Source organism: Triturus cristatus, chromosome 3_2, assembly GCF_964204655.1.
Source record: "Triturus cristatus chromosome 3_2, aTriCri1.1, whole genome shotgun sequence".
NCBI classification, from domain to species: domain Eukaryota; kingdom Metazoa; phylum Chordata; class Amphibia; order Caudata; family Salamandridae; genus Triturus; species Triturus cristatus.
Window position 1 is genome coordinate 221,767,893 of NC_140584.1, and position 11,738 is coordinate 221,779,630.

The following is an 11,738-nucleotide window of genomic DNA, read 5'->3' on the forward strand; positions in this document are numbered from 1 at the left end:
TGCACATCCTGGGTGAGGTGAGAAATCTCCTCCCCCAGGATGAGCAAAGGGAAGCTTCAAAGGCATGCCGCCAGTTGGAGTTTCCCCAGGCCACTGCAACCCCCCACTCTGACAGGAAGCTTGGCCGGAAACCCCATACAAGGACAGGGGATGTGCCAGCCTGCCCACCCCACCCCTCAGGTGGGGGAGGCGAGGTGAAGCACATCTCCGGGCTCTCGCCATCTTGAAGATGGGAGGCCCTACCCTATCAGGATTAGGCTACTGCCCTCCTCCCACAGGAGAGAGGCAGGATAGGGGGTGTACCCACCCCAGGACAAGGACCCATTGGTCCCTGGCCTTCACCTACCTGTAACGCCCCTAAATCTAGTATTTAGGGGCCCCCTGAACCTTCCTTCCCCAGATTCCAGATAGAAACCTACAAGAAGAGCAAGAAGAAAAAAGACCTGCCCTGCAGCTGCTAAAAAGAGGAAGACACCAACTGCTTTGGCCCCAGCCCTACCGGCCTGTCGACCCTCGAACCTGCTCCTGCTCCAGCGCGGCATCTCTTGTGGCCAGCAACCTCAAAAACCCCGGAGGACCTGGCTACCTTTGAACTCTGATTCCCTGGGACTCCCATGAGTAGAGGCTCTACTCGAGAAACCTATTCCTAAACTCCTGGCAGCAGCCCGGAACCGCGGACCCAACACACTCTGCACCAGCCAAGCCTGGCCAGTGCCGGAGTGGACAAAGACCCTGAGGACGACCCCACGGCGACTGAGACCCCGAGTCCGGCACCCAAGGACCCCCCTCGACATCCTGGACGAAGCCTGCAGCCTCAGAACCGAGTGCCACCCCAGCCGCGATCAACCAGAGGGTAAGATTCCCGACGTCAAAAGGCACCCCTGCACCCGGCGCCCTGCGGCCCCCTGTGCCCAATCCCGGGGTACCCACCTAACCTACAACTACCCAACTTACCCCTCGAAGTGGTGGTGGCACCGGAAACATCCTCGTCCCCGAGCCTGCAGCCTTTTTCCAAACCGGAACATTCCCATTGATTTCCATTGAGCGCCCGAAGGCTCAAAAGCACCCTGCACCCAGCCGCCCGAGTGGCCCTGGCAGTGCACTCTCTACACTAACTTACTTCCCCACTTGCCCTGAGTAAGTGACCAGGAGCCCAGCTCCCACAGACGCGTGGCTTGCCAGACAGCAGCCACCAACTAAGGCCCCCCTATCCCTCATAGGATAACATTGGGCCTAACTCACTCTGCACCCGGCCGTCCTGAAACCGCTGAGGGTGAACCAACTGTACCTACCTGACACTGGGGGACCCCTGAGTCTATGCCCGGAATTTCAACTCTGCCAGTCGAGTACTTACCCTTAAACCGCTAACTTCATTTTCCTCATAGGGTAACATTGACTGGCTTTTTCTTCAAAAATCTTCTAAGTGTGAACTTTTCAAAACTGTAAAAATTCACCAAAAATCAGCCAAGTGACAAAAACGAATTTACTCACCTGCTCCTAGGTGAGCTCCCAGTGCTGGATCTTGGTGCCCAGCCCTGACTCTGAAAAGTGTTCACAACTATACTTACCTCTAACTCATTTTTCTCCCATAGGAAACCATTGTCTGCTTTTCTGTGAAATTTCTTCTAAGTGTCTATTTTTGCAAATTTGAAATATTCTTTTAAAATCGTACCATTTCTGCAAACGAAATTACTTACCTGTTTTTGATAAGGACCCCAGTCCTGGGTCTAGGCACCCAGTCCTGGATTACTAAAGTAACGATAAAGTACTCTACCTGCAATGTGAATTTCTTGCCATAGAGATCCATTGAATGTTTTCTTTGAAATTTTTTCTAAGTGCTAACTTTTGAAATAGCTAAATATTATGTAAAAATCATTACAGTTATTAAGTCGACTTTCATCACTTGATTCTGAATACTGACCCAAGGCTGGTTCTAGGAGCCAGACCTGGAATTCCAAAAGTAATCTGAAAAGTAATTTATTACAAATAACCTGAATGTACCATTGAGCTCAATGCATTGTGATGTTTAGGAAATAGGATTGTTTATTGCAACCAACTGTGACTGTTTACAAAAACTCATTGCTTAAGATAAAAAGTATTTATATGCAACCTCTCATTCTGAGAAAGTATATTTTTATCCCCTTTGTGGTTCTAAAAATAAAACAAGCATATATTTTATATATACAAATCATTGGCCTAGAGTTCAGTTATTGAGTGTGTGAAAACATTTGCTGACTGAGTGTGTACAATAAATGCTTTACACTGTCCTCTGGTACTGCCTTACTGCTCGACCAAGCTACCACTTTTGAGAGTAAGGTCATACCTAACTTTGACCTCTATCAGCCTCTGGGGGACTGTGGACTCTGTACACCCTGTAACTATTAGGGAACAGTATATACAGAGCCACTTTCTCACAGAAGCCCTTGTTCTTTTTTGGTGATCTCAGTACCCTCTGGTAGATGTGCTTTATGCTCATGTAGGCTTCTGAATGTGGTTCAGCTTTACTGTAATGATGGCTTATCTCTGCTCCCCCAAAACTCTACTTCTGAATCCCCGTTCCTTCAAAGCAACATTGAGTCTATGAAGCACATAAAAGTAATGTTATGATACTACAAGTACTTACTGAATCATGTCCCAATTAAGAATCAACAGCTAATATTAAATGGGATTAAACCGTTGTGGAGTGCGGCTGCCTCTTTGCTCAAAGGAGAGGTCTTTGTGATTAAAATCATCTCAGAATTTTGCAACACTTATAAAATTGATGATGAAATACAATCGCTTTAAATACTTTACGCTTGTATCGATTTAAAATTAAACAGGCCAGTCGAGTGACAGAATTAGCAAATGATTTATTTCAATAAAAATGTATGCATATTTATATGTCATTTTGTATTTACACTTTTTTATGTCACATACAATAGAATCTTGTATTTTGTAGTTTGGCTGTTTACATACAGTGGCTATGTAAAAAGTATTTACTTCTTAATGAACAGCAATAGGACACAAATAAACATTAAACTTGTAGAATATGACATAACACAATATCACATAATCATCTACCATTTCGCTCTGCAGTGCAAAATATAATATTAAATAATAAATAATAATGTATAATAAATACTCATAACATGGGGGCCTATTGCGATGGCACTGCAACGGCTAAAAGGACCGCCCGCCATAGGTGCGGCGGTCCGGCCATAGGCATTAGGATGTGCCTGCCACACTGGCGTGCGCATCCCATATTTTTTAGATTGCGGTGGGCGGTGCTGCAAACAGCACCCGCTGCAAGGTAAAAGCTGCATGTTATGAATTTGAATGCACAACGTGACAGGCACCTCGCGGTGCCTGCCACTATGTGCATGCAAATGCTGAGGGGTACCATAGTTACCCCCCATGTGCGCCCTCCAAAACCCTGGGGGCCCGCAACGGGCCACCAAATGCAGGATCCGCATGCCTTTTCATGGCGGTGTTGCCGCCATGAAAAGGCTGATCATCGCAGTCATCATAATATGGATGGCGGTGTCTTGTGGACACCGCCATCATATTAAACACTTTTTCCGCCCGGTAAACAAGTCGACCGGCGGAAAACTGGCGGTCGGTGTTTCTGTCCGCCGGGGTCCTTCCCCTGCCATCGTAATGTGGCGGGGGAGAAATGGGAGGCAGACGGTGAATGTTGGCAGGTGGATCGCCACCGCCGTGCGGGCGGTGGCGATCCGCCCGCCAACATAATCGACCCCATAGTTAAACATATTCATTGTGCTTATGTCTAATACTTACCAAAGTGCTGATTAATTAGCTGATCATTATCATCCATTAGGAGGTGCAGTGCATGTCACTACGAGAACGTAAACTCCCATTGCCTTATACATATGTGCAGTTTTCAAAGTTGCTTATAAAATCAAGATTTGGTTCCAGAGATGTTTCAGATTGCCACCATTTGAAAAATACCATAATAATTTTTCTTACCAAATTTTCTAAGAGCAAAAAATAATACTGCCAACATTCTACCCATTTGTTTAAATCACATATAAAGCTTTCAACAGAGCTCCTCCAATTACCTAGTACGACAGAATGAAGCGGGACAGCTCTGATCATTCCCATATTTTTAATACTGATGAGGTCAAGTTCACAAGTGATGTTTATTGAAAGAATAATCCTGATATGAAGGCATGCAGAAATAGATTAATTCAAAACATCAGCGAGCAAGGCCCTGATTACAAGTGGGCTGCATAGTTCCAGTGCTTAATTTCTGAAAAAAGAGTGCCGGTGCCCGAAGCTCTGCTCAGAAACCAGCAGCAGATGCAAGTAAATTTAAGCCAAAACAAAATCAAGGCTGGTAGTCTTAATTATACTAGGAGACACTCTCTTGCATGATCCTGCTTTCGCCCTTTGTGACGGTTTTCCTGACTGTCTCATCCTCCATTTTTATGATCTGTGCTCTTGCACTTGTTAAATATCTGATGGGTAGAAATAAGTGCCTATCCCAAAAGTAAGTGCCGGTGCCCCCCCCACCGGCAACCACACGCTCAGATTAGGCACAATAATTCTGATGTATGCATAAAATCCTCTTTGCTCATGGATCGTTAATATATGTTGTGAGCATTTTACTGCACCTGGGAATTGCTGACTGTGATACACTCCGCAATGATGCAACTTTCCAAAGGTACATTTTGCCAGGTTAAACCTGTAGAAATATTTTGGGAGAAAAGCCTGGTAAATACTGGGACATGCAATTTTGGTGCAGATAACACAAACATTTGCATTTTGTGCTGCATTTTGAAGGGCAAAATTCGTATTGGACACAGCTATCGCACCCGCTGAGTTCTGAACCATGGGGTATCGAATTTTGCTAAATGCGATAATTATCTCACCCTTACGATGGGCAGATGTAACTAATGAAAAATGTGGTTTCTGTAATGTATTGGAAATTTAGACATATTTGTTTTAGTAGACTCCACTAGATATCAAGCTACTTTTTACTGTAACAAAGTATATTTTGACCATATAGCGGATTACTTTATATTTCTTTTTTACCTGTGAGTAATATTTTTGTAGCAAAAACATTTTATCCTGATAGTTTTTAGAGTCCAGTTTTCCAAAATGTGTAAGTCTGTCAAAATCTATGCATCAAACTTAATTAAATTCACCAGGTGACTTTAAACCAGACCAAATCAACAGGCTCTGTGAATAACCCTTACCCATATACAAGTTGCTGCTGGCAGATACCTTGAGTCTACACAGCTGGGGTGTCAACTTATGTAGAAGGAAAAACCCCACACTAGGTTTTTTAAGATAAACACCCATGAAGTAAATAACTCATTTATATGAATGGCCTGGAAGTGTATCTTATGTGATCCTGAAAAAATGGCATTCATCACTGTAGCATGCAAATCCCTAAACAATACATTGAGTAGCAATGCTACAGTTCTTTTAGTCACATTGATACTTGGTTAGTTTGCTAATTAAGCATGTTTTCTCCTACTCAGTTCAAACCTTTCTAAAATTATATTGATTGCTGTTTATTTCCGCTTCATTTCTCCGGGGACCCCTTTCTTTTTTGATTCATATTTCCACTTCATTGCCATGTTGCCTCTCACCCAATCTGAGCTCATGGAGCATCACGTTGCCTCTCACCCAATCTGAACTCATGGAGCATCACTCTTTTTTATTTTGGTCCCATATTCTGCAGATGACAAGACTGATAAGCAAAGGAGTTCATTGTAGAATGCAACATGTGCATCCTAACTAATCCTGTTAGCTTACAATAAACACTTTACTTTGATTAGATATTATTTTATTTCTTATTCTTGCAGAAGATGTACACAGTTCACTATTGTATGGTTCCTATTTGGAGAATTGAACATTACTTCAATGTTTGGGGTTCCAACATATGACCTGGGGAACTAGATTTATTGCAGATTTTTGGGATATCCATGTGAGATAAATGTACAGATAATGAAACTAATTTGAACCATTTCACATATTAAATGGCTTAAATGAAAATGTGGCATGAATTGGCCTTTAAAACCTGAATTGAATGGGATTGCTTTAAAGGCTGTCCTATTCTACATGTTCCTTCTCAGCGTTGACCTATTTTGTCAGGTGAATGCTTGTCTCTAAGTAGACTTAAATCACCTTAAGGTAATGTGTCATTTTAAACAAATCATTAGCACTTAGACACATTTTCCTTTAAAATGTGTGAAGCACAAAACTCTCTCACACATAAACAACTTGTTCTATTTGTGCTAATTGTAAAGGTACATTTTAAAAAGTATCCCACATGAAACATCATTTTCGTATTCAGATCAACGTATAACCAGTAAGAAATATCTGATTTGTTTTCACACAGAGCTTCTGAAAATGAAATGGGTGATAACGTAATGGTAGCGCATGTGTCTTTCACTTGTCTTGTAAAGTGCTTCCACACTTCCTTCAAGAGAGCTATGACAATTCAACAATTATAGGATGGGCATAATGCCAAAAAATAAAAAATTCAGCAGACTCCTTGTGTCTCCCACATACTATATTCATCATATTCCATACTTATGGATGTATGCATATACATACCTTTTTTGGGTTACAGTTTCTTTCACTAGTAGTCATTCAAGTGAAATAGTGTTTCATCCAGCCGTGACTTACTTTGAATAAGCATGTTTTTCTGAGACTACAGGGACATGCCAACAATGTACTGATGACTCTACTCAATGTTTAAGAATTATTTCAGTCTATGGGCTTGGAATGTAGTATGCACATCCAAACATGTTACGTGAAACCTCACCATTTTACCTACCTTACACATTAGAGAAAACAATGGAACAAAAACATTTTAAATTAGAACTGTTTCATGTATCAATTCACAAAAAGAAATATTTTTGCATCTGAATTTTCTAACACTCAGTTGTCTCACTGTATCTGTGCGTGTTGCATATGGAACATGGAACATTAATGGATTGACATTAATGCATAGCTATTTATTTCTGAGTTGGAATGAATGATGTGCATTATTTTATAATGATATAGTAACAGGCAACTAGAAGATCCTCTGAACCATAAAGTCAAGCATGTCCCCAAAATATGCTTTTCATTTTCAAACATAAAATAATGTAATTGTACAAGTTATTTGAGCTCAATGGTTACAAAGTAAAATGATACTAAAAACAACAATTAGAAATGACAACTCTAATATAAATAGGCTTTAAACACAGTTAACAGTATTTGGGCACTTTCTCAAATTCCAAATACTTCAGAAGTAAAAAATAGTCTTGAACGTCTTGGAAACATTCACTATTTCAAACATTACAAATATAAGCAGCTATTTAGTAGATAGGAATCTGGAACATATGTGATTTCTAACTATGTTTTGGGGGACAACTGTATTTTTTTCACATTTGGTCACCAGGGTTGTTTATCAAGTTCACTGGCTGCAAACAATTAACACTCATACACTTTATTCAAATAGCGTCTTTCAGGGAACACTGTTTTTATTTAGCATATATGTGTCCTTTTTAGCCACGTAAAAATACCATATGATAATGAAAGTATTGATAAATAATTTCCCAACACCCAGGGGTTACTTTTCTAAATGGAACTACACAGACATAGTAAAATATTTACCACACAACACTATTACAGCCACACATGTATTTCATAACCTGATACTAAAGCATTGTCATTTGAAGACAATATAGGAAGCATTAAAATTGCATTCATCTCCATCATTGCTAGGTCGCTGTGACTGACAGCTGCCAAGAATGTTTCCTCTTTACTCTGATTTGTCAACCCGTAGACAAGTATGGCATCTCACTGTGGTAGTTGTAATCAGGGCAAACCTTTTGCACAAGTTTGTAATCAACACTGAAGAAAGCAATATATATGCAGATGACCTTAAACGGTTTAGAACATAACCAAGAGACATGACTCTGTGTCTGCTCTTGGTAGCAAACCTTTGAAGGATCAAAGTTGCACAAAGCTGTCTTCTTTGCTCGATCTGTTTTCTCATATTCAATACGACAGTTGAAGGACTTGGAATCCTTGGTCTCCTGTGTGGACTGAGCCGAGACTTCGAACTCCACCACTTTTGATGGAGGCACCAAACTCACAGAAACATTCCCAAGTCCTGTAGAGTTGTGCCGAAAATATACACTGAAAGTCCCATTTCCATGGTCAACAATTTTCCCTGTTATGAGGAGGTTCAGTTTCACTGTTTTTATGTTTGAATGAAAGTCCCCCCAGCCAAACATTTTCTTAAATTTTCCTGTTTTTACTATTGGTCTGCGCTTAGTTCGTACTAGAGATTCCTGCGCATCAGTGATATTGGAAAGCCAATCCCAGAAGTTGTCTATTCTGTCAAAATATGGCATTTGTCCATTCTTTGGCACTGGTGACTTTTTAGCAAACAGACGCATAGGACTGATGATCCGTGACTGAACAATGTTATCAACCAATGTCTCTGTGATATCTTTCTCTTTCCATTCCAGGACCTCTGTTGCACTTAGTACATGTTTAGAGTCACAGCAAATCTGTAGAGAAAAAATATGATAGTGTAAAATATTTAGCTGTTGAGCAAACACAAAATCATTCCACCAAACGTACATTTTCATTACATTATTTTTTGAGTAATGACATATTTAATACTATTAGTATTTTAATATTTCAATGCAATACATTAATGACCACGTAAAAACAGGACACTTGAATTTATTTGCATGTGAAAAATAAGTTCAAATTGTCCCTTATATCATTAGAAGGGTTAGCATCTTCGACGAGTACCATTCAAAATCTTTCATGTAATTTACACCTTGCAAATAGTCACTTACAGCTTATTTAACAATGAAAACGTTTGCATTCCAATGAGAATGATAACTAAATAAAAAATTTATATTTTTATATTAGTTTCAGTTATCCAGGTCAAACCTTTGATATTATTTCCAAATAAAGTTGCATTTTCATTTACATCATGTGCGCTTCTCTTGGATTGTATTCTATTCCCTGTACTATCCGCTTTATCTAGAGATTTTAATTTACCAATGTTAAACATAAACAGTGAAGACATGTTAATGTTTGACAAATTTTGATAGCAATTGTGCAATGTGTACCCTGTACATCTATACTTAGAAATGGAACCTGTTGTATCCTACCCCAGGCATCACAGTCCACCAAAATAAGGTCAAAAATGTACAAATACTGGATAACCGGCTCGTTTTATTCTCAAAAAAACTGTAAACATTACTTAAACTAAAATGTTAAAACACTGTTTTTCAGTTTCGACCACCCTTCCATATAATTTTCTGTTCAGAATCTTCACTTTCGCGCTAAAGAAAATAAGGCTCACGATTTCATGTGATAAGCTTGATTTCAAAGTACGTATTTGGCAACAAAATTGAATCTAAATTAGATTATGTAAATCAATGGTACTGGGTCTCCGACAAATCAGATTGTAACTTTCCAAAAATCTTTAAAATGCAGCAACATACCAAGTTCATGATATTGCAGCATTTTGCCTGAAAATCTTTACTTGCATTGGCTCCTCATTTAAGTTGGCTTCAAAACTACTGGCTTTACCAGTTGCACTGACAACCACAACAATGCAAGCTACATGGCAGGAGAACCTACCCAACACTCTAAAGGGGATAATCTCAAGAACGTGTGTTAATAATCGAAAAATTAGCTTAACACAACTTCGCATATCCCGGGAAAATAACACAGTGTTAACGTGGTATTCTCAACACAGCGGTACCATGCGATAGTCTCAAGATAACACGTCAAATGAGCACGTTAAAATTAACGTGAGGCCGAAAAAATGCAAAACACGAACGCGAAAAAAGTTGCGATGTGGCCAATCGCGATACAAAAATTTGCGATAACCAGTGACAGGCCTGCATTCCCCATGCGTCATGCAGGAAAATGCACTATAAAAGCACCGAAAAACACAAACAAAATAATTTAAACTGTGTAGCACCATGGAGGAAGGCGGAGCAAGTACAGAGGACGACCAGAACCCCACAAGCCCCTAGGAGGACCATCCTGGGACCTCGGGGTCATGGAAAGTCAAGGAGAAGAAGACGAGGTTCATTCCACAGGAAAACAGGATCATCATCACGCAGGTTGTAGAACACCACCAACAACTGTTCGTCACCTCCGTGTCATTGGCAAATAAAAATGCAATATGGCAGGATATCCTGGACAAAGTGATTGCAGTTGCAGTGAACAGGAGGACAACTGGAGAGGTCAAGAGGCACTGGAATGACGTGAAATGCAAATCAAAGAAGAAACTCGCTGAGAACCATCAGGCAGCAATGCAGACTGGAGGTGGCAGCCCAGCGGAACACCAGGAGCTGGATGAGATGGAGGAAATGGTGTCCACAGTCATCAGTGGGGAGGCGGTGGCAGGAGTTGGGGGTTTGGACACTGCTCAACATGACCTGACACAACAGCACCAGGGTGAGTACTGAACAGGGACTGTGGGGACGGGGGGAGATGAGCACAATTGCACACATGTTTATGTTTATGTTTGGGGGGATTTTATATAGCGCTCTATCGCTCCGAGGAGCATCTTGGCGCTAGGTTCAATTTGTGTGGTTCGTAGGCAGAAGGGAGATGTAATAGACCCTAAAGTAGATATTAGACCAGGGTTTTGCAGGTGGAGGCAGTTAGGTTATAAATTCAGGTTTTAATGGCTTTCCTGAATTTGCTCTCACAGGAGATTTCACGAATTTGAGGTGGAAGTGTGTTCCAGGCTCTAGAGCCTTTGACCGCCAGGGACTTTCCCCCTCTAGTGGCCAATCGAAACTTTGGAATGGTCATTAGGTTGGCCGTAGCAGATCTTAGATGACGTCCGGGGTGGTAACGATTAAATTTGTTAGTCAGGTAGGTAGGGCCTCTTTTATGGAATGCTCTAAAAGAGATGATCAGTAGTTTGAATAGGATTCTCTTTTGGATAGGGAGCCAGTGGAGGGTGTCAAGTGCTGCGGATGCTGAGGATTTTCTTGGCATTTTTAGCACCAGCCTTGCTGCAGTATTTTGCACCATCTGCAGCTTATGTAGGAGGGCCTTGTTGGCACCCACATACAGTCCGTTACAATAGTCCAACCTAGATGTAATCAATGCCACCGCTACCGTTTTCCTTGCTGGTAGGGGGAGGAAGTCAAAGAATTTCCGAAGGCTTTTGATGATATTGAAACAGGAGCCAGCCACTTCACTGGTCTGTTGCTTGAAGGATAGTGCCTCGTCAATTTTAATTCCTAAATTTCGGGCACTCTTTATGGTACTCGGCGGGGCTTCAGCATTAGGTGGCCAGCAGGTTTGGGGAGAAAACAGATTATTTTTCCCAAAGGGTAAAATTTCCGTCTTTGCAGTGTTGCATCTCAGGTGGTTTGTGTTCATCCACTCGAAAGTGGCCTTCAGACAATCTCTGAGGGAACGTTCAGCAATTGCCGCGTCCTCATCTAGGATTACAACTAGTTGAGTATCATCGGCGTAGGCAATTGAGCTGATAGCAAAAGAGGAGATAAGTTTCATTAGGGGGACCATATATAAGTTAAACAATATGGGGCTTAAGCTAGAGCCCTGAGGTACCCCAGATTGAACTTCTCTTGCCTCAGAGTAATGTGGACCTAGGAGAATAGTCTGTTTTCTTTGTCTGAGGAAGTTGGTAAACCATTTCAACACGGTGCCCCCTATGCCTGCACTACTCAGGCGATGAAGTAGAATATCATGGGACACCGTGTCGAACGCCGCAG

General features: G+C 41.3%; 1 protein-coding gene across 1 annotated transcript; it reads right to left on the minus strand.

Annotated features, from left to right (window-relative positions):
• Positions 1 to 2,948: 2,948 nt before the first annotated feature.
• NXPH2 (neurexophilin 2) lies at positions 2,949 to 11,517 on the minus strand. The gene is made up of 2 exons (XM_085647012.1): positions 11,116 to 11,517; positions 2,949 to 8,519 (listed from the first exon to the last, which is right to left on the minus strand). Exons 1-2 carry the CDS (start codon positions 11,515 to 11,517, stop codon positions 7,776 to 7,778), a joined length of 1,146 nt encoding a protein of 381 aa, XP_085503138.1. The 3' UTR covers positions 2,949 to 7,775.
• Positions 11,518 to 11,738: the final 221 nt, after the last annotated feature.